Consider the following 21,184-nt stretch of genomic DNA (forward strand, 5'->3'; position numbering starts at 1 on the left):
TCACTACAACAAATCTTTCAGTCCTCTTTATTTTCTCCTCCAAATCTTTAACTCCGCCTTAAATCGTTAATTTCTCCTACAAACCTCACTCTTCCTTCAGTCTTTAACTTCTACAAATCTTTAACTCCGCCTTAAATCGTTAATTTCTCCTACAAACCTCACTCTTCCTTCAGTCTTTAACTTCTACAAATCTTTAACTCCGCCTTAAATCGTTAATTTCTCCTACAAACCTCACTCTTCCTTCAGTCTTTAACTTCTACAAATCTTTAACTCCGCCTTAAATCGTTAATTTCTCCTACAAACCTCACTCCTCCTTCAGTCTTTAACTTCTACAAATGTTTAACCCACATTCAATCTTTAACTTCTACAAATCTTTAAGTCCGCCATCAATCGTTAACTTCTACAAACATTTAGCACCACCTTCAATCGTTAACTTCTAAAAACATTTAACACCACCTTTAATCGTTAACTTCTAAAAACATTTAACACCACCTTCAATCGTTAACTTCTACAAACATTTAGCACCACCTTCAATCGTTAACTTCTAAAAACATTTAACACCACCTTCAATCGTTAACTTCTAAAAACATTTAACACCACCTTCAATCGTTAACTTCTAAAAACATTTAACACCACCTTCAATCGTTAACTTCTAAAAACATTTAACACCACCTTCAATCGTTAACTTCTAAAAACATTTAACACCACCTTCAATCGTCAATTCTCTTACAAATCTTTACCTCTGTCTTCAATCTTTTATTTCTTTAGACCAAACTCCGCCTTCAATCGTTAACTTCTCCTACAAATCTTTAACTTCTCCTACAAATCTTTAATTTCTCCTTCAAATCTTTAACTTGCTACAAGTCATTAATTTAGACATTAAATGTTTGTGAAGACTTAGTGCCCGTTATCAGTGGTACATGAATTTTGTATCGTTTTTGTTTGATGTTCTATAGTCCGACACATTCGAGAGATATTAGGAAGTCAGTGGCTAGAGATAAGATAAGGAAAGGGAAACTCGTGTATACATAGCATATGGTTGCTACGTTCTGTTGTAGATGTTGAAGACAAGAAAATCCGATTTCTGCCGGAAATACATTAGTTGTCGTTAACCATACGGTGAAGCTATAGATTTTAAATTGAAGTATTAAATCTTCTGGTCTGAAACAGAGGGGGGCGGGATTTGGCTATATTGCATTAAATAACTTCTCTAGAACTACACACCGAGTAACACTTAGATTTGCTAAGACATTTTCAGGGGAGTGAAGATCTAAAATTGGTCAAATGGATGAGCAGGTCATACATGGCTTTTCGATTATGATATGGTTTATACAACTTCCCATGAACTAAATACCGGTCATCATTTTTCGAACTGGTAGTATATCGTGGTGGCGGGGATTTAAAACTGTACAAATTATAGGGCTGCGGGACAGGGCCAAAAAGTGCTATATTGGTTTAAGCTTACTAGCTGGGACTGAGAAATGGATATCAGGCGTGTTGGACATATAGCAACCCGAGGTTGTGGGAATACGAAATGGTACAAGGGATGGAGCGAACGGGCAGGGCCAACTTGCCAGGTTGGGGTGGACTCTATTGCTCCATATCTAGAACAATGCACTCGATATCGCTCGTATTTTCTGGAACCGTTCACAGAAGATGAAGATTCCCTGGGAGCTGAGAGGAAGGGTCCAAAATGGAATTCTTAGCAAATTCTTGGTAATCCCTCTGTTACTGTAGAATGACAAGATTTTGTCCAATTTTGGTCTGAAACATTCGTTGGGGTGATAAGCAATCAGTATCGTATAGACGGCGAGTCTAACTTCATTAGGGATAGAGAGACGGGGTCCAAGAAGGTTAAATATCAAGATCAGAGTATTTCTTTTATGGTTGGACGAAGATATTTTGATCAAATTTGATTGGAAGCATTTTAATGGGAAAGGAAACCAAGTTTGTATAAATGGTTGGTCTTGGTCACATGGGGTCTTAGAGTTGGGCTCGAAAAGGAATTAAATTCTTAGACATCTTTCTTCAGTGGGAATGGCAGAATGTTGTCCAAATTTGGTCTGAACACTCATTTGTACGTAAAGTCTAGTTGTACGAGTTTACAAACATTTTTTACTGCTTATATGAAGGTATTTAGTCAAACTTCAGTGTAGAGCTTTAAAACCCTCGTCTTTTAGGGGGAAATATCACTATATAATTGTACATATTTATGTTTTCAGGTGAATGTTGCGATACCACGTATCCACCATAGCGACACAGATCTCGTGTGTTTCCTTGTTTGGGCGTGATATGATTCCGTCTCTTATTCAAATGACCCAAGACTCGGTAAAACTTAGAGGCACAAATGGCTTGCGATGTTCTTCCCACTGCAGTGTTAGAGTCAGAAAGATTAGTGAGATATTTTGTTGAGAAAATGTTTCAAAGTTCGTGCGAGTTCGTACCTATTAACTATTCTGTGTAATATTGTACAAAGTCACTATCAAGTGAAATTATAAAGATAGACACAAAAAAACACGCGAAGTCAGTACCATTGAGCTAACAGTGATGTGTGTGCCATGCGTTCTAATCTAGTCCCTGACGTTTTCATATAATCCCCAACCCCTTGGTACACATGCAAAAATCGAACAAACTGAGAGAGAAGCTCATTTTCCACGGAGATATATAGACAGGACACTTCGCCCACCGCGGAGGAAAATCGCATCACTACGCTGATTGTTAGTCTAAACTGGAAACACGTGTACGTCTCCCTCCGTGATTGGTTTTGACGTGAGTTAATTGCTGAAAATCTTCTTGTAGAAAAAAAACCCTTTAACGACGTCAATTTAACTACACACTTAGGTTCAGATACTAGTAAATCACGCGTCTTGCTAAACCTTCTCGTTTTTAGGGTCACTCCCAAGTTCCCGTGCATATCTAACAAATTACTTACCAGGAAACTTATTTGTATACAAGAATAACTCTACATTGTATAAATAAATAATCGGCAACCGGGTTAGGAGACAAGCTTTCAAATTTCTGTAAATCTCTCTCCATTTTACATTAATTCTTTAGTAGCAGCCTCTAACGGGAAAAATAGTCATAAATATGCACATACCAGTCAGTATGCTAACACGAAGAAAGGAAGTAAGAGGAAGTGTGGTAAAGGGGTAAGATTAGAAGGAGCTAGTTATACCAAATTGTAAATCAAATATGGGAATGCGATACGGCTTGACAGCTATATGTATTAAAATGGCAAATCCTGTCACATCTGAAAACGCTCACATATAAAAATGACACACCGGCAGAGGAAGGAGCGCTATATTTCCATCCATCTTTCAGTCAGTCAGTTAGTTTGGCCCTGTTAATACAATTCTTCCAAAATACGACATCACATAGTCGTGATCTTGATCCGTTTCGTTACATAATCGCCGTCTTTGGGTTTGTCAGAGTTATTGCCCTTTTCATTTTACTTTCAGACGATTAGACCCAATTCATTCGGAAGTATTAGTACCAAAGCATGACGATGTTCACGTCGTACGGCTGGTGTTGTAATTACTTCATTGTTCTTCAGTTAACTGTCTTATGAACACAACTCCTCAACTCTTTGAAGTATTAGGCCACACTGAGATCTGGGAATTTTTTACGCAGAGCAATAAGGCGGTAGGTTTTTTATTGCAATACTCTCCCAAAAATGTGTCAAAAATATAAAGGAACACTGGCAGTCAACAAAGTTGTTTTGGATCGTATAACCTAGTGTACAAAGAGGTCTTGGCATCCAAATGAGATTTTAAAAGATAAGCTAGCTTTCATATTTTTCGTGACCGCAAAAACGACGAACACAGTTGAATGTGTCGAATTCCATATGGTTTGGTCTATATAAGTATCTCGCGTACAGGAACTGGTCACAATTCATTTTCAAATGGGTTGACTGCTGTTAAGTAATAAATGATGTCTTAAAAATATTTTAATTACATACATAGAAGGTTAAATGAGTTTTCATGTCACATGGTATTTTATGAAATGAGTCGTATCATGTTTTTTTTTAATTTTCCGAGCCTTGGCGTGTAAAAATAAAAAACTCGAGAGAAGTTTTGTAAAATCTCACGTAAAATGAAAATTTTAAATTACCTGCATATATAGCAAGTAAAAACTATATACTATATACATCTTGTATACCTCAGATAAATTACATGTTAACAACTTTTAAAGTTCAAATCTGAAGACAAAATTACGGCAACCATTTTGTGGTGGTAATTCATTGTCATGACATCACGGTTAATTTCAAAATGGCGCAGCCAATGAAAAACGCTTCATGGTATGTAACACAAGTGACATACACGCAAAAATAGTACATGGGTGAAATCGCTGTGTAACAGTCGGATTGTTTGATAAAGGGTACTGTTAATTGTCTGTATTCGTGTATGAAAACTAATCACGGAAAATAAATTGTAATAGGCACCATTGCTATACACGTATGCTTATTTTCGCCAGGCTGAAATGTCAAAACTTTCCTATTAATGGGGTCACGTGATTTGAATTATGACAGCTACACCCCGTGCTCTGATTATCCTTGTCGAATTATTCATCTCTTCCCAGCTGATACTTACCGGAGGCACTAAGGGTAAGCCTAATTACCACACACGTATATTTCTATGGGTTACAACGTCTCCAAGGAATAATGTGAACTTCTCTGTAATTTGACTTTATCGTGAAAGTCAAAAGATCCTTTCTGCTGTTTTTAACTTTTTCAATTTTAGTGTATTTGTCTGGGGATTTTCAAATGTAATCCTTTGTAAATCACCAAATCCAAAAATTGCCCAAAAGATATCTTTCAAAAAGATCAAAATTCTTTTGGAATGGGTGTTAACATACAAGACATGTACACTTTTAAATATCATATATTCTTAAGTCACCATACATCGTCATCATATTATACCTTTAACCTGTACATACCGTTACCATACCAAATAGCCTTTATAAACCATATACCCGTATCGAACCATATATCCTTAACCTGAATATACCCTTCACATACCGTTAAGTCACCGCTCATATACCGGTATCCAGTTAGGTCACCGTATACCGGTATCCGGTTAAGTGACGATATACCCGTATCCAGTAAAGTCACCATATACCCGTATCATATGCCTGTATCCAGTTAAGTCACCATACGCCCGTATCCAATTAAGTCACCATATACTCGTATCCAGTTAAGTCACCATATGAGTGTATCCGGTTAAGTGACGATATACCTGTATCCGGTTAAGTGACGATATACCTGTATCCGGTTAAGTCACCATATGCCTGTATCCAGTTAAGTGACGATATACCTGAATCCGGTTAAGTCACCATATACCTGTATCCGGTTAAGTGACGATATACCTGTATCCGGTTAAGTCACCATATGCCTGTATCCAGTTAAGTCACCATATACCCGTATCCGGTTAAGTCACCATATACCTGTATCCGGTTAAGTCACCATATGCCTGTATCCAGTTAAGTCAACATATACCCGTATCCAGTTAAGTCACCATATACCTGTATCCGTTTAAGTGACGATATACCTGTATCCGGTTAAGTCACCATATGCCTGTATCCAGTTAAGTCACCATATACCCGTATCCGGTTAAGTGACCATATACCTGTATCCGGTCAAGTCATCATATACCTGTATCCAGTTAAGTGACGATATACCTGTATCCGGTTAAGTCACCATATGCCTGTATCCAGTTAAGTCAACATATACCCGTATCCAGTTAAGTCACCATATACCTGTATCCGGTTAAGTCACCATATACCCGTATCCAGTTAAGTCACCATATACCTGTATCCGGTTAAGTCACCATATACCTGTATCCACCAGTTAAGTCGCCATATACCTGTATCAAGTTAAGTCACCATATACCCGTAACCAACTTTTAATTGAAGTCACCAGATACTTCTAACATCAGTATTTGGACAGAAGGCGTGTGACTCGTAAGTCACTTCATGTGTATCTTAATATAAATTACATGTCAGTGTCTAAACAGATTGATTGATTGATTGATTGATTGATTGGTTGGTTGAATGATTGATTGATTGATTGATTGATTGATTGGTTGGTTGATTGATTGATTGATTGATAAGTTAATTGATTGATTGATTGATTGATTGATTGATTGATTGATTGATTGATTGATTGATTGATTGATTGATTGATTGATTAGACTCGTTTTATGGCGATATAGGGTAACAAAATTGACAGTTATACTGATTATGATGTGTGTTCTCTCAGTTCTTCGTGACAGCAAACTTCCTACTCAACAGTAGATCTGCACGTTTGTGTTTGTAGTCTGTGTCTCAAATGTAGTCAAACCCAACTTGTCAACCAACAATTAAGCGTTTGAAGGGTAAATTGTTTGTAAAATTCTTTTGCAATTGATAAGTTTTTTGTTTTCATTTTTTTTTTTTTTTTAGAAATTGTAGAAGATCCAATTAAAAACAAGCAAATATCCTAAAAATGGTCGTTCCGATTCCTTGTACAGTTCAGTTTTGAATTTCTTTAGATTTCCACAGCTAATCTGGCGTCATTCCAATGTTCTGCTATATTTTCCCATAACTGTATCTTTACACAACTACGTGAAATTCAGTATGTGTAATACACGTGTACAGTAACAGTCATCGCACACAGATTCAGTTTTTACAATGTCTATTAATCTAGATTTTGAACTGTAGGTAGGTTTCCGTTATATATACATATATATCGGTCCCGTATCCTGTGTTCTATTTATAACTCAGTTTAAGTGTACACCACGAGCGTCCCACGAGCGCACATCTTACATACATAATATATATAGTAGTCTATAGCTATGTCTTATTATATATCCGCTCCAAGCCTCCTCCAAACAATTTTCCTATGCATATCAGTATACAGTCTCGTATACAGAGCGTCAGCGCTCATCTGCCAAATCTAGAAGGGCCGGGCGAATAAACTTGAGAGAGAGACATTCCCTAGCAACCAAATTCCAGATTCCTTATAGGGCGAGTCAGCTGCTGTAGCTACCACTGTGTATTTTTGGCAGTGTTGTTGTATGAGCCCCACCAATGTACGACCCCCCGCCTCAGTGAAAACCGATCTCCGTTCTGACTAACCGAATACCTCCTTATATGGCACACGGGGGCCACAAAATCTGCGTTTTATCTCATCAAGTCCCGTTTTTACACAAATTTGGCAACATGTGCTCTAGTTTTACAACAGACAGATTGCAAGGCACGTCTCCGACAAAAGTTTGGAGACTTTTGAAAACTTCTGATGTTCCTCTGGTGATCAGCTGATCGGCTGGTTGTAGTTTAGTTTATATACACAATGGCTACAATCACAAAGGAAGTGAATATCTAACAATTGCATTGGAATATATACATGTTTGATAATAGTTCTGTAACGTGACAATGGATTGGCGTTAAACAACGATGTTGATTTGTGTACAACGGATTTACAAGTCAAAAAGTTTTATTTTGCTGTGATCATCAAACCGGAAAGGAATTACACACAACTAAGGCTTAAAATATTATAGTTAAAAATAATATTGTATCATTTACCATGTCTCATCGAAGGAAAAGTGCTCACCCCCTGAACAAGCAGAAAAGGATTGGGAGTGTTGTGGACCGAGTGCTAGCCGCAAAAACACGAGAATACGTACGTATATTGTTTTTATCTACATATATATATATATACCTCTGTAGGCAAGACTGAGTACAATCATAACACAAAATATTATATTCTGTGACGTCACAGTGCGTGCACGAAGCGTCTAATTGACCATATCGTTACTAATATAAACATTGCATGTTTTTAAAGGCCGTGCACTGTCTGTCGATCTAGCGACCGTGTTTTCCTGTCACGTGCTTCAATCTGAATTTATTTGAATTATTTCACATTGTAACTTTCCTTGATTATAGTGTTGCTTATGGTGTATATAACTCTTACTCTTCACTCTCGCGTTAATTACGTCACAATGTCCAGCAAACTGCACGGCCGGCCGGACGTCATCATAAATAGTTGAATTTTAATGTTAACATGTACGCATTATTGGAATCCTGTTGTATTGATAAAACACTCTGTGTTGTTGGTTTTTTTTTCAGGTAAATATCTAGTATGACTATACTTAATACATTTTCAATTCCATTTTTTTTTACTTTATTCATGCAGAAACTATGACAACAATATCACATTCTAGTAAATTATCAATGCATCTTTATCAAACTGTATTTGATTAGAAGCAAAGCAATGATTCCTGCTAATTTTAGAAAATAATCCGATCGTTTTATTAGGGACAAGTACTAGACTCCAAGCTGTGCTTTCACATTATTTACAACAGCTGCTTCAGATTCACATCGACACATAACCTAGCCTTGCTCGAGACCGGGAATTTTTATATTCTGTATTTTATCGCTCTGGATGTAGTGTTACTATCCAGTGTGTGTTCTGTCCATTGCGACAGGTCATTATTCAACTCTGAGACAACAGATACCCTTACCATTACACATATAGGTTGGTGATTATATATCTGAAAAACTGACAACTGACAACTAGATGTGTTATCAGCTAAGAATTCACTTGAGAAATCAGACACTTGCAATTTATTTTAGATAAAATAAAGTTTCAAGAAAAAGTTAAGACCAATCATTGGGTTTTAATTTGTTACAATTTAATTCGAGATGCATGAGACAGCAACGGATGTAGGCAATTAGAGTGTTATGCAGTAAGTGAAAGTTCAATCACTTAATGCTATGACCAATATATGTGTAACTCTATAGCTTATATTCAGATAAGTTATAATCAGTGTTTAGATACATATTTGATACAGATAGAATTTATTTCCCGCTGGGTTCCGACTACAATCGCTAACTTTTGTAATTATTTGAGGTTTGGGTCGTAATAAAGGTACTTCTTTAAGACAAAGGTAGGTGTAAAATGTGAAAATGAAACGTAAATTCTGTAACACCATACAGGCGTAATTTGAATAAAGTTCCAACCCAGGTTCTTTTGGTTATAACGTAAAGTTTTATTTACACATCGACGTTAAATTACACAACAGGCATCATCCCAGGAAGTATACACAGGTGAGGCGAAAAGTTCGAAAAGTGAAATAATCCTACGGACTTAAACAATTTTAGGTTTCAGGGCCGAATAGTGAGAATTGAGGAGAGAAAGTGTATAGAGGTGCTGCCGGTCCAGTCGCTCTCCCCAAAACTCTCTGAGTAACAAACTACATCGATTTATAGATCACACTGCCCATACGGATTTAACCTTTGACACGAAACTGATAAGAAATGTGACCATATTTGGGCATAAGTTGTGTATTTCTTGATCATGTGACCACTCCATCCCCCCGATACTTCACCATCCTCTCCCCAATTTTGACCTACCAATTCTAATGGTCAATTTATGTGATTTTGGCCAGGTACTAACACTTGAGAACAAAGCTTGAAGATACATACTTATTTAGGCGGTCCTGGTCAGGATTTCAATTTCGTAACGAAGTTTGACATCCCAATTCTAATAGTCAATATCAAAGGCCTCAATAGCCATTTCTGTAATTACCCTCACGTTACACATGTACATTCCCCTATAATGAGTTAACCAGTCCACCTGCGATCTCAGGTGCGTCGTTATGGGATACACCGACTGACCTGTGTGTACTTTCCTGTATATAAGATACATACGTATATAAGGAATATATGTTTGTATATATTACGTAATTGACCCTTATTTTGTTACAATTCTTGAAACCATCGGATAGAAAGCACGTGCATACAGACGAAACATACTTACTGTAATGTAGTATACTCAGAACCTATTTATCATAGTCTCTTACATACTAAAAAAGGAACACATTCAATTTGGTCATTTCTTTTTGTCTGCGTTAAAAAATAGCGAATGTCTATAAGTATGTTATCTATAACAGATAACATACGTACATGTATATATTTATATAATCTCCTTAACACCTCTTCCCGCTTTCGATATCGTCCAGAGTTTGGACATGGTCAAGTTGAAAACCACATCATACTAATTTCAAATCCTTTCATGACCCGAAATAAAATGAGCATTGCTAAATCTTTACTAGTTTACTTTTAATATGACGGTATTTTTTTTTAAAAAAAAAAAAAAAAACTTATCGAGTCAAAATTTCAAATGTTTAATTCTCCTTTCCTGTATTCCTTATTCTCATTTATATAGGGATAAATTTCAAATTCATAAATTTTCCTTATTTGAATGATTTCACGTATTTGCACGTGATATTTATCTCACGCAAAAATGAATGGTTATGTCACACTATTGGTTCAATATTTGTGTAGTGACTCTGAGTGTAAGAAATTAATTAATAAACTTTTAGATCAATATCTACCCACGATAAAAGCCGATTTTCCACGTGTCGGTGTTAGATATGGCCGTGCTTGAAAACTTCAAAATACAATGTGTATGTCCGTTGCAAATACTTCCAACCAGTGTAAGAAAAAAAACGAGTTGAAAGTATCTTAAATTGGACGACACTTCAATTGATTCAGACCTGGTGCTGGGTATGACAATAAATGGGTGAGATGCTTATTATCAATTATGAATGGTACACAAATAGTTTATTTACATTATTTATTATTTATAAGTTCATACCTACAAATTTCATAGGTCAAGGACGTTGTACCTAACAACAATTTACAAGTACATACATCTTAGATCCAGTGTGCACGGGAGTGAAAATACTATCATATGAAAGGAGGCCGGGAAAGGACAAAAGAAAAAGAGACAACGTGAAAAAATACATGTTAACGGACAGTCGGTAGGGCAGAGGCCACTGATGACGTATGTTAGAGTTGTACTCTCCACACAACAAATAGTTTCGAAAGAAAAAACGAATGGATTCCAGGTATTTTGTGCGATGCAACAGACTTATTTTAGTGAATTCCTGGATTGAGAGCTGATCAAGTTTGTAGTGTCCTTGTTCAGGTTATAACTGAATTTATGATATAACCCCCAACCCCGGTCATCGGTCAAGGTTAAAAGTCAAAGGTCATTCTTGACCATAGCATTTGATCAGAAGAGACACGTGCAGGGGTGGGGGTAACTTTGTTTGTATATTTTTTACTAATTTCCATAAAACTCTCCACCTCGACCGCTATACTTTAATAAGAATGGCTACCAGCCTCAAACTTATCTCCCTCTCATGTGAAACTTGAAATAAGATATATAAACGCAAAAAGTGCTAAAATACTCAATTTTATTTATTATTTAAACATCCTAGAAACTGGGGCAAATCTGTACTTAAGCTACAAATTATTATATTAAAACTGTCACTTTCTGCGCTGCTGGGCGTCGGTTGCCTTAATCATGTGATGTTACTACATGCTATGTCTAGTAGACATACTTGTGTAAAAAAAGACCTACTTTTAATTAAACTCATTTTCTAAATCATGAAGTAGAGCAGAAAAAGGCGCCATTCTAAGTTATTTTAGATTTAGGAGGTTAGCCTTACATACTTCTATTGAAGGAGAATATTTGTAGAGAAGGAGGTGGGGTGGTGGGGTGAGGAGTTGGGGGTTGTGTGGGGTGGGGCTGAGGGGTGGAGGTGGGGAGACATTCACCACAAAACTATCCCGGGCAATGGAAGTCTAAAGTATGAGAACATTCATCAAGTATGTCCTTTTAGGTCTCCCTCGACAGTTTATAGATGTCCCACTCGGGGTCGGCAGGGGCGGGGAGGGAGGGGGAGGGGGTATAACGGGTCACGATAGCCATTGACAGGCCTGTTGATTGATACATATTTAGGGATAACACATGTTTCCTACAGTGGTCAGTTTGACCTCGGTTCAACTAGTGTGCTTTAGAACTAAGAGAGAGAGACAGCGGGGGATTGGTACACAACAAATACCCCCTGTTAACTACCTCGTCTGCTGTATACATCGCTTGTTTATATACATGAATCACACGTGCGCTGGCTCTTATAGAGGTTTTCCATGATATCTGCCTGGGAGGGAGGGGGTTGGATGGTTAGGGTGCAAGAGAAGGACAGCGGGAAGTCGAGTGCTACTGCCGACTGATGAGATGGGGATGAGGTAAAATAAGAGAGAAAAGCACTAATTCAATTTGTTGTTTTAATTAGTTTCCTTACATGATGTTCTAATTAAATTCATCTTTTTATAGAGCGGACGTTTCCATATGCCTAGAATAAATGTGTATTTTTTTATCAGTGATTTGAACAAAAGTTCAAAACGTCAAAAGTTTGAAAAAGTATCGAACGTTAATCAAGGTGAAATATAAAGTTATGTATCTTCCTGTGAATGATTAAGTAAAAGCAATCAACAGATAATTTAATATAAATACTTAGGCATAGGACTATCTCGTTATGGCATTTATGGTCAACTGACAAACATAATCTTGCGGTGTCGTATAGATGTAAGCAGTTAGGCTGTCTGTAGAATGTTGAAATCATCAGAGATGAATTGAGACTTAAACAACTTTCGGAAATGCCAAGATTTGAACAATGGCGAGTTTACTTTATATAGTAACCTTATAAAGTAAACAGTAAAGAGAATACAACCTATAATGAACATTTGTATTCACTTCTGTAACTGAAATCGATCTGATATGAATTTACCTTCCAGGATCAAGATCTAACAAATCCATTTTAATTTTTATTTTGATTGTAAGTTAATAGATATTAGACTGCACGACTGTCTCTTGTGGGAGTTCTAATTGCAGACAAACTGGCGCGTATTTGATGTTGTTTTTTCCCTCACAAACCGACAACAGTATAACTGCTTAATTCGGTGATGGATGCATCAGGTAAACGAAGCAGAATACACTAGTAAAATACTCTAGTGCTGTTCATATTGGGCTATCGCATATAGCTTATGAATAGAGTACACGTGCACTGTGTAAAACCATTGACATACATAACCGCATGTAAATATCGGTCCACCTGTAAACAACACGGCAGGAGATTGGCCTAGAAACCAACAGCGAACGGAATCATGTTTAATTTTCAACATGAAATGACTTTGATGTATCGCTATCAGAAAATGAATGCTACGTAAAATCTGCTTGAATTATACTCATTTCATCCCAAATCGATGATTGAAAGATTCCTCGCTCCAACAGGAATAAGAGGTCGTAATGAAATAAAAGTACACGTAATATAGAAAGTACATTTCGAAAATAATGCCAATATTTGTAGATATTCTGTCCTTCCATATGGCGCTGTTCACAATTCATTGATGATTATGACAATCAGGTCTGTGTCCACATATTCATAGTGAACATCGCCTTTCAATACAAAAGATTGTATAAAAGACACACAAGTGAACATCGCCTTTCAATACAAAAGATTGTATAAAAGACACACAAGTGAACATCGCCTTTCAATACAAAGATTATATAAAAGACACACAAGTGAACATCGTCTTTCAATACAAAGATTATATAAAAGACACACAAGTGAACATCGTCTTTCAATACAAAGATTATATAAAAGACACACAAGTGAACATCGCCTTTCAATACAAAGTTTGTATAAAAGACACACAAGTGAATATCGTCTTTCAATACAAATTACATACAACAGAGCACTTCATCACACAGCTGTTTCTGTGTACACGTCCATTTCCGTGCCCCAACACATGGAGAAGGTGTACTTATTGCAGGAAGGAATTAATTCCAATATAATCTTTTATTACCTACATTTACTTACCTGCCAATTTATCTTATTAGTATAGGGTAGATACCGCCACTTATCGTACACTTACAGGAGATATTACCGCAGAGGAAGTACACAGGAACTCATCTTAATAAAGATACAAGTTTGATATTCATGTTACGAAGAAAATAATAAAAGATTTTATTTCAATAATAAGCACTATGATATTAATAGGTATTAATTTCGGTTGTAGAGACCCTACGTACCGTTCCAGTGTAAACAGGCTATATAGTGAAATATCATAGATCCATACTTTTTAAAACTACATGGGCGAGATATGGTGTAGCTGGTAATGTCAGGACACGACTTAGCCAATGTTTAATTGGCTTCTTATTTACCATGAAAAGGTACGGAAACGTATTCCGGTCACGTTGTGTTTTATTTCAACTCGAAATTTCGAGATAGTAATCCAAAAGTTTGAGTTAGTAATCCGAAATTTTGAGTTAGTAATCCGAAATTTTGAGATATTAACCCGAAATTTCGAGATAGCAACTCGGAATTTTGAGTTAGTAACTCGAAATTTCAAGTTGTTATCTCTAAATTTCGAGTTACTAACTCAAAATTTCGAGTTGCTATCTCGAAATTTCGAGATAAAATAAAACACTACGTGGCCGGAATACGCTTCAGTAAAAAGGGATTCAAATGGAAGTACTAATTTAGTAAGCAAAAAGATTTGTAATTGTCTAAGGTTTGCTCTCATCTTTTTAGGAGTTGTGGAAGTAGGTATCATATTTTCTCAATACTGGTTAATATTCATTTATTTATTTGCTGTGTCATGCTTAAAGGTTTTGGGAACAATTTACATTTTGTAATTGAAATGATATATTTAATCTTTTCCTCAAACAGAAACGTGAATATTACAGAATGACAATAACAAACGTCTTAAAAGGAAATAAATTCCATTATTTAAATCTTTACCATCACACAGATAAGCATATCTTCGCACCATTCGCATGTTACGTCACCTAGTTTTCTGCTTGTGTTTATTGTTGGCGATCGTCAGATATGATAAATTACATGTATCGTTTTTCAAATGTCTTGAAAATTCCTATACAAGTGCTCACATTTAATTATTGACGTTCGGTACCGTGGACCGAGACATTGCTAGACAACATACTGTAGACATATTTTAGTGGTGATGTATACAACATTTATATACATGTATCCGTGTCTGTTACCAACACGTGCATTAGTTTGCACGTACATAACTGACAGGCTATCTGTGTACCAAAAATGACACAACAGGGCGCGCCGTCCAGAACTCATTTGTTAACGGTTGTGACGTGGCTACTCCGATATCAACTACCATATATGGTATTGTAGATAAGCCATAAAACATTTAGTAGCCATATTGTCGTATCTATGCTCGTGCGTCATTTAGTTTATACCAAGCAGGAAGCGAAAAATCTTGGTTTTCTAGTTACCTAACATGTGCATTTAAGCACGGACTTAGATAAAGTTCAAAGTCTGTGCATTAAGGAGGCTACATAAAAAGGATTTAGTTAATTGACAATTACAAATGTGTATTCGAACACTTCCTTATATTCGCCTGTCACTAAATTAGTTTACATTTTCACAATGTGATGGTATTCCAGTCATGATGTGGACACCGAATTTTTGATGATAGAAATGTTTCAGATAATTCAGTTAGTTATTAGACGGAACAGCCCACTATTTAACATTTACAGTTACGATATACTTTTGGTATAATGGAGTTGTTTATTGCACACACAGCCCCCCCCCCCCCCCCCCCCCCTATTTAATTCTTTATTTATTATTGTTGTCTATTACTGCACCTTTACCATAATTTTGTTTGTACATAACTTTAGTTCCTACAGTATATAAAATGAACATTCATTACCATGCAGCTGTTTTACTTATAGAACATGTTTTTTCCAGGCTCTTTTATCCGGAGAGAAGGATGCTGTCCAACAACCAGGGACCGTGGAAGAGCTTTTCAAGTCAAATGAAAGTCCGTCAGCCAATCGGATGTCGCCAGCTGTATCAACTGACGGCTCCAGCGAATCATCATTCAATGCCTTGCTTGATTCATCCAATCAGAACATCGCTATCCCAGATGACATATTTAAAGACTTTCAAGCCTTGAAGAGTGCCACTCATCTCGACACTACCGAACTGATGAGAAAATTGTTGAAGGAATACACAAGGTAACAGCCACGAATAACTGTCCCCCTGGTCCACGCTACAACATTTGGCTGGATATTAGAACTTACAGCCATCAAACCTTTGAATAAATCCAACCAAACATTCCACTAATATTAAGATTGATACAGCTTCCTTTATCTACTTGATTTGGCTAGACTTCAACTTTAGATCAAATTTCAATGAACCTCGAATGGGAGGTATATGCGTGCTTTACAAACATGGTCTTTTTATTAGCATTTTATGTTAAAAACTGCGCTTACATTGAAATCATAACTGATGATACATTGATAGAGCAGACATATGTCCATACAAAGATGATTATAAGATTCTTTAACAAGACTAGAGTAATTCCGATCAAACATGGATATATCAAAACACTTCCCGATTTTAAATCGAATCAAGTACTTTTTAGTATTGCTAAAGTTAAGATGAAATTAGAAAGTGATGTTAAATATATTGTCGTTTTAGCTATCAATAACTTAGGTATGAGTTCTAAAACGTGAAGTTACTACGATCCAAATGTGTTTTAAGACTTATTATTTTTTTTATCTTTCTGTCATTTAGAGAAGCCCATTAATATAAACCTACATTTAATCCATGATTAAATCTGCTCCTCTGGTTTATATTACAGTGGACCAGAATCTGATGCAGAGGGCAGCAACAACATCGATCAGAAAAAGTCACCTTCAATGGAACAGAACCAAGATGTCTCTAGCCTCTCCGAGTATTATAAATCGGAGGCTGATGACGTCACGAAATCTGACAATGAAATATCGTACCAGTCTGATGTGAACGAACCCCTGGATCTGTCCACTATCAAAACCGAAAAACAAGACAAGTATAATGACTATGGCACTGGTATGACCCCGGTGACCTTGGCTCGTGACCTCTCGCAACAGATCAACGTCCGTCATGGGTCAACACTTTTTCCTACCAATATTGAGACACAGAAATCGCCACCTTCCTATGGTGATGGAAATCCTGGAGGCATGATCCTGTATCCATTTTTTGGCGCGAATGCACAGTATCCCTTATCTGTACCCGAAGCTTCAATGAAGGTTCCGACAGTGATGCACCAACCTGTTCTAGGCGATCGCGAACAGACGGAGAACCCAAACCCAGCATCTCCAGAGCAACATCACATGATAAACAGTAACGAACAACCGGAAAGTAATTTTCAGTCAGAGAACTACAGAGAAGTTCAGTTTCAAAATGGATCAGTTAAAATCAAAGGCACTAAGTTACATCCGGAAATTCAAGTTGGTGATTTGACAGAAAGTGGTCAAAACACACCAATCGAAAGTGAACAAATTTCCTTACAGTTTCAAACTGTATCGCCAAAACTGATCGCGAACGGAAGTAACACAGATTCCACTGCCGTTGTCATGCCAACGGACGCGACACCGGTACCAATAGCAGCCATTCCGACAACTCGGGAAATGATGCCAAATTTGTCATCGGTGCAACAATCAGCTCCCCAAATCGCTGGCGTTCTTCCGACGGTAATGACCCCTTCTGAACTTTCGAATATGAATTTTGCCGAGAACTACGCAGCTGCGACTGCTCAACTGCAGTTGCAGGAGTTTCAGAAGCCGTCTAAAGTATCGGGAAAATCTAAGAATGTAAACAAAAAATCTGGGCAAATGAAACTGATTGCAGAGAACACATCCCACCACGGAGTTTACACTAGCGTGTTAAAATTGCCTTGGAGTCGACGTACACGAACACCGAAGACGGAGAGTAACGAAAAAAGCAGTCAGCAACAGCAAAAATTACTGCTAAAACAACAACAACAACTTCAACAACAACAACAACAACAACAACTGCAACAACAGCAACAACAACAACAACAACAGTTAATGCAACAACAGCAGCAAGGTCAACAACCTCTCATGTTGCTACCCGTGGCCACAACGAATTTACCGTCCTCCCAAGCTGGGGTGTTCATTCCCGCCACAAATTTCTCCATGCCAACCGTCATGTCAAACCCTACCGATTCGTCTGTGAACAGCGCTGTTATGACTTCGACGGTAACCACGCCTGCGATCACACCTATAGCCACACCAACTACAACCCAACCTATGATGATGGTTTATCCCAATGCCACGTTTGGCACTGTAAATAAACCTGTGAGGAAACGAGGTCGTCCGCCGAAAGTTCCCGTGTTAGCCCGGATGTTAGCTGAAGCAAACAAAAGAGCCGCTTTAGACATGCAACAGATTCCAAACTTTTTCCAGAACTTTCCAGCATGTCAGCAACCGGCGGCTATTGTTTTGAATGTAAACAATATGGTCAATCCGGCCGTGCCTGGGTCAATTACGACGCTCAATCCTGTGACGTCGTCATCAAGCACACCCAGTAATCCACCCGCTGTTGTTACCGCCCCAACGGATACCGTTCCAATCGAGCAGATCCCAATTCAGCCCCATACTCTAGATTTACAGCAAACATTGCCAGTTTTGTCCAATCAAATTCCCGTCCAGCAAATTCAAACACCGGATATAGCTACCCCTGCACCAATTGCTCATGCGATGGACAACGACCCGCGCTACAGAACATTGACACATGCTGATGTTTCCAGTCCGACTCTTCAAAATCCTTCACCAGATCTGATGCCAAAGTCACAACCTCCTCAGCCAGAATTAAAAACTATATCCACTACAAGCGTCGCGAAAAACGACTCTGGCGCCCTCTACCAAGAAATGATCCTTTCATCCAAAGCGTTGGTGAATGTGAAACCTAGGCGACGTCAAACAACCACAGAACTCCTGAAATCTAAATCCGGAGCCGACAGTTTTATATGCACCTCCTTCCGTCTTCGATCGTCACCGGGAAAGGCAAAAGAAAAGAGAACGGCTGTGGTCACGGGTATGAAACGTCGAGGTCGACCGCCAAAAAGGAGAGTAATGGGAATGTTTGACCACCAAACTGAAAGTATGGGCAAGAAGACAACTGACCAACTAGCTTCACAAGTTCCAATTTCAGACTCTCAATCAATAGCACAATTGTACGGCGAGACGAATCTCGACGCCTTGCACTCACCAACAGAAATTGGACAAACCGCGCTAAATTTGACTGGAGGCGACCACCTAGACCAATGTCCAAGAAGCCTGAGCAGTTCAGAAGAACCACGTCTGTTTGACGGAGAAATTGATAGCACCTATGACAACCCGTTGTTAGGGAATCAGTTCGGTGTTGAAGGATCGCTATCAGATGGATGTTTACCTCGAGATACATCTCAAGGGCGCTTCATTTTCTCTAGCGATGATGATGAAGCTCGTTTGAATCGAGAACAAAAAGTTGGTTTGGATTGCGACCTTGAGCGCGACGAGAGTTCCAACGATGATAATGATTGTCTGTCTAACGATATGTTTTCAAAATTATTTCATTGCAAAGTGTGCAATGAAATTATACCGGTGGAAAAGAAAAACGAGCATTGGGAAAAGCACGCGCGTGTGAAACTAAAGTGTGTCACGTGTGCCGCAACTTGTCACAAGTTTCTGACTAAGGAACAAATGTCGTCCGATTCTGCGCGAGAACATATGCAATGTGACAATTGTGAACGGTCATCTGAGATGGACATTTCTGACCCACCTCTTTCTACTATTGTCCAGTGTGAAATATGTCAGGAGAGTTTCCCAGATGGACGAACATTAAAACGACACATCAAGGTAGAACATCCTGGAACGTATGCTCTGCAAAAAGCAAAGCTCATGAGCATCAGGAAACACTCGGAGGACCAATCTCACTCGAATCCGAAATCACATGAACTGAAAGTGTATTTATGTCCTGTTGAAGAATGTCAGAAAAAGTTTTATTCAAAGTTTCGGATCAAGCTGCACATGAAAAAGTGGCATACTAATAGACAGGGTTCTCCCTCCTCTAGTACGGAGGGAGGTAAAAAGAACGGAGGTAGTCGTAGCCAATACCGACAGTTTACAGTGAAAGGCTACACGTGTTCTTGGCCCGGCTGTGATGAGGAATTTCAGACAGAACGAAATTTGAAAGTACACCTTTTGCTTCACAGAGATGAAAAACCTCTCAAATGTGACTTCTGCGACTATCGCTGTCGTCAGAGAACAGCTCTTGGATGGCACACTCGTAAACACCATCCAGAAGCTTCAAACGTCCTCATGACATACACACAATCAGGCTCAACGGAAAGCTCTGCACCTGGCGAGGAAAATGGCGTCGAGTAGTTATCAGCGGATATTCTGATTCAGTAGAAAACTTAGGGTCATAAAAAATATGTGAAGTTATTATCGTGAATTCAAACGTTTACGAAACATCAGCATATTCGTTAGAATTAGGGCTGCTTGGAGAATGAACACTTGGCTATGATTCTGTTAAATGCTCTATTGCCATGCTATTAACCGAGACGAGAAATGAAAGATACCTGATCATCATGACTGACTAATCGATAAACCACCTCATATGGACAATGAATAGTTTAGGCTTCTGTGATTATACGGTGACAATTCGGACTCAGGGAACAATGTCTGCTGCTATGGAATAAATGTTTTAGCAGTTATCTAATGTTTTCTAGTTGTCATTGTGTTTGCTTGTTGAAGCTGATACACACTGACTAGACTTTCGTGAATTTGTTTCTATAACACATCTGGTCTTTCGTCTTACATTCTAATATGTTGTATGTGTAAGTTTATCAATCATTGTTAAACAAGGAAAAGCGGTCAGCCATTTTGTTTTTTATTATCAGTCCTAAAAGTGAGGAATGCACAAGGGAGAAATGGGAACATACCTTTGAAATTTGAAAATTATTCATTGGTATTTTTCAAGAAACAACAATAGCGAACTATATGTTTTGATAATCTAAGATAGTTACCTGTCGGCCAGTACGCCATCTCTCCCATCAGAAATGCACCCCAGTATATTCTACATGAGATATTTGAGAATGACCTGCTTCTAATACTCAAAAAATAATAAGACTGCCATCTGTCGGCCATTTCGTTTCTTCCTATCAGTTCCATAAACAAATATCGCAACTATAGGGCTGAGCAGATCTGACATGCGAAAATCTATGACTTTAACAATAAACTGTAAATATGGACCAGGGCCCGTATTCAAGAAACATATATTATATGGTGTAGAACAGATATAATTTGCTTGGGTAAAGAACAGATCTGATTTGTATGATATAGAACAGATCTAATTTGTATGATATAGATTTTTTTACGTATGTCATAGAACGGTATTTTTGTAAGGTAGAGTGGAGGGTCCTAAATATAATGAAACCCGTCCGTGTCCGTGAATTGGAATATGAATTTCATAATACTTATGGATTC

The 21,184-nt window shown here is 37.9% G+C and overlaps 1 protein-coding gene across 1 annotated transcript; it reads left to right on the forward strand.

Annotated features, from left to right (window-relative positions):
* Positions 1 to 7,063: 7,063 nt before the first annotated feature.
* On the forward strand, positions 7,064 to 20,412 carry LOC132557554 (uncharacterized). Its single transcript, XM_060222054.1, has 3 exons — positions 7,064 to 7,657; positions 15,615 to 15,883; positions 16,513 to 20,412. Exons 1-3 carry the CDS (start codon positions 7,562 to 7,564, stop codon positions 20,078 to 20,080), a joined length of 3,933 nt encoding a protein of 1,310 aa, XP_060078037.1. The 5' UTR covers positions 7,064 to 7,561; the 3' UTR covers positions 20,081 to 20,412.
* Positions 20,413 to 21,184: the final 772 nt, after the last annotated feature.

The sequence above is a fragment of the Ylistrum balloti genome, unplaced genomic scaffold, assembly GCF_031769215.1.
Source record: "Ylistrum balloti isolate Yb309-2 unplaced genomic scaffold, AGI_CSIRO_Ybal_v1 Utg369656, whole genome shotgun sequence".
Classification (NCBI taxonomy): Eukaryota; Metazoa; Mollusca; class Bivalvia; order Pectinida; family Pectinidae; genus Ylistrum; species Ylistrum balloti.

Coding starts and splice junctions, on each gene's coding strand:
- LOC132557554 (XM_060222054.1), top strand. CDS start 7,562: ATGTCTCATCGAAGGAAAAGTGCTCACCCCCTGAACAAGCAGAAAAGG. Junction 7,658..15,614: donor CCGCAAAAACACGAGAATAC/GTACGTATATTG, acceptor TGTTTTTTCCAG/GCTCTTTTATCCGGAGAGAA. Junction 15,884..16,512: donor TTGTTGAAGGAATACACAAG/GTAACAGCCACG, acceptor TTTATATTACAG/TGGACCAGAATCTGATGCAG.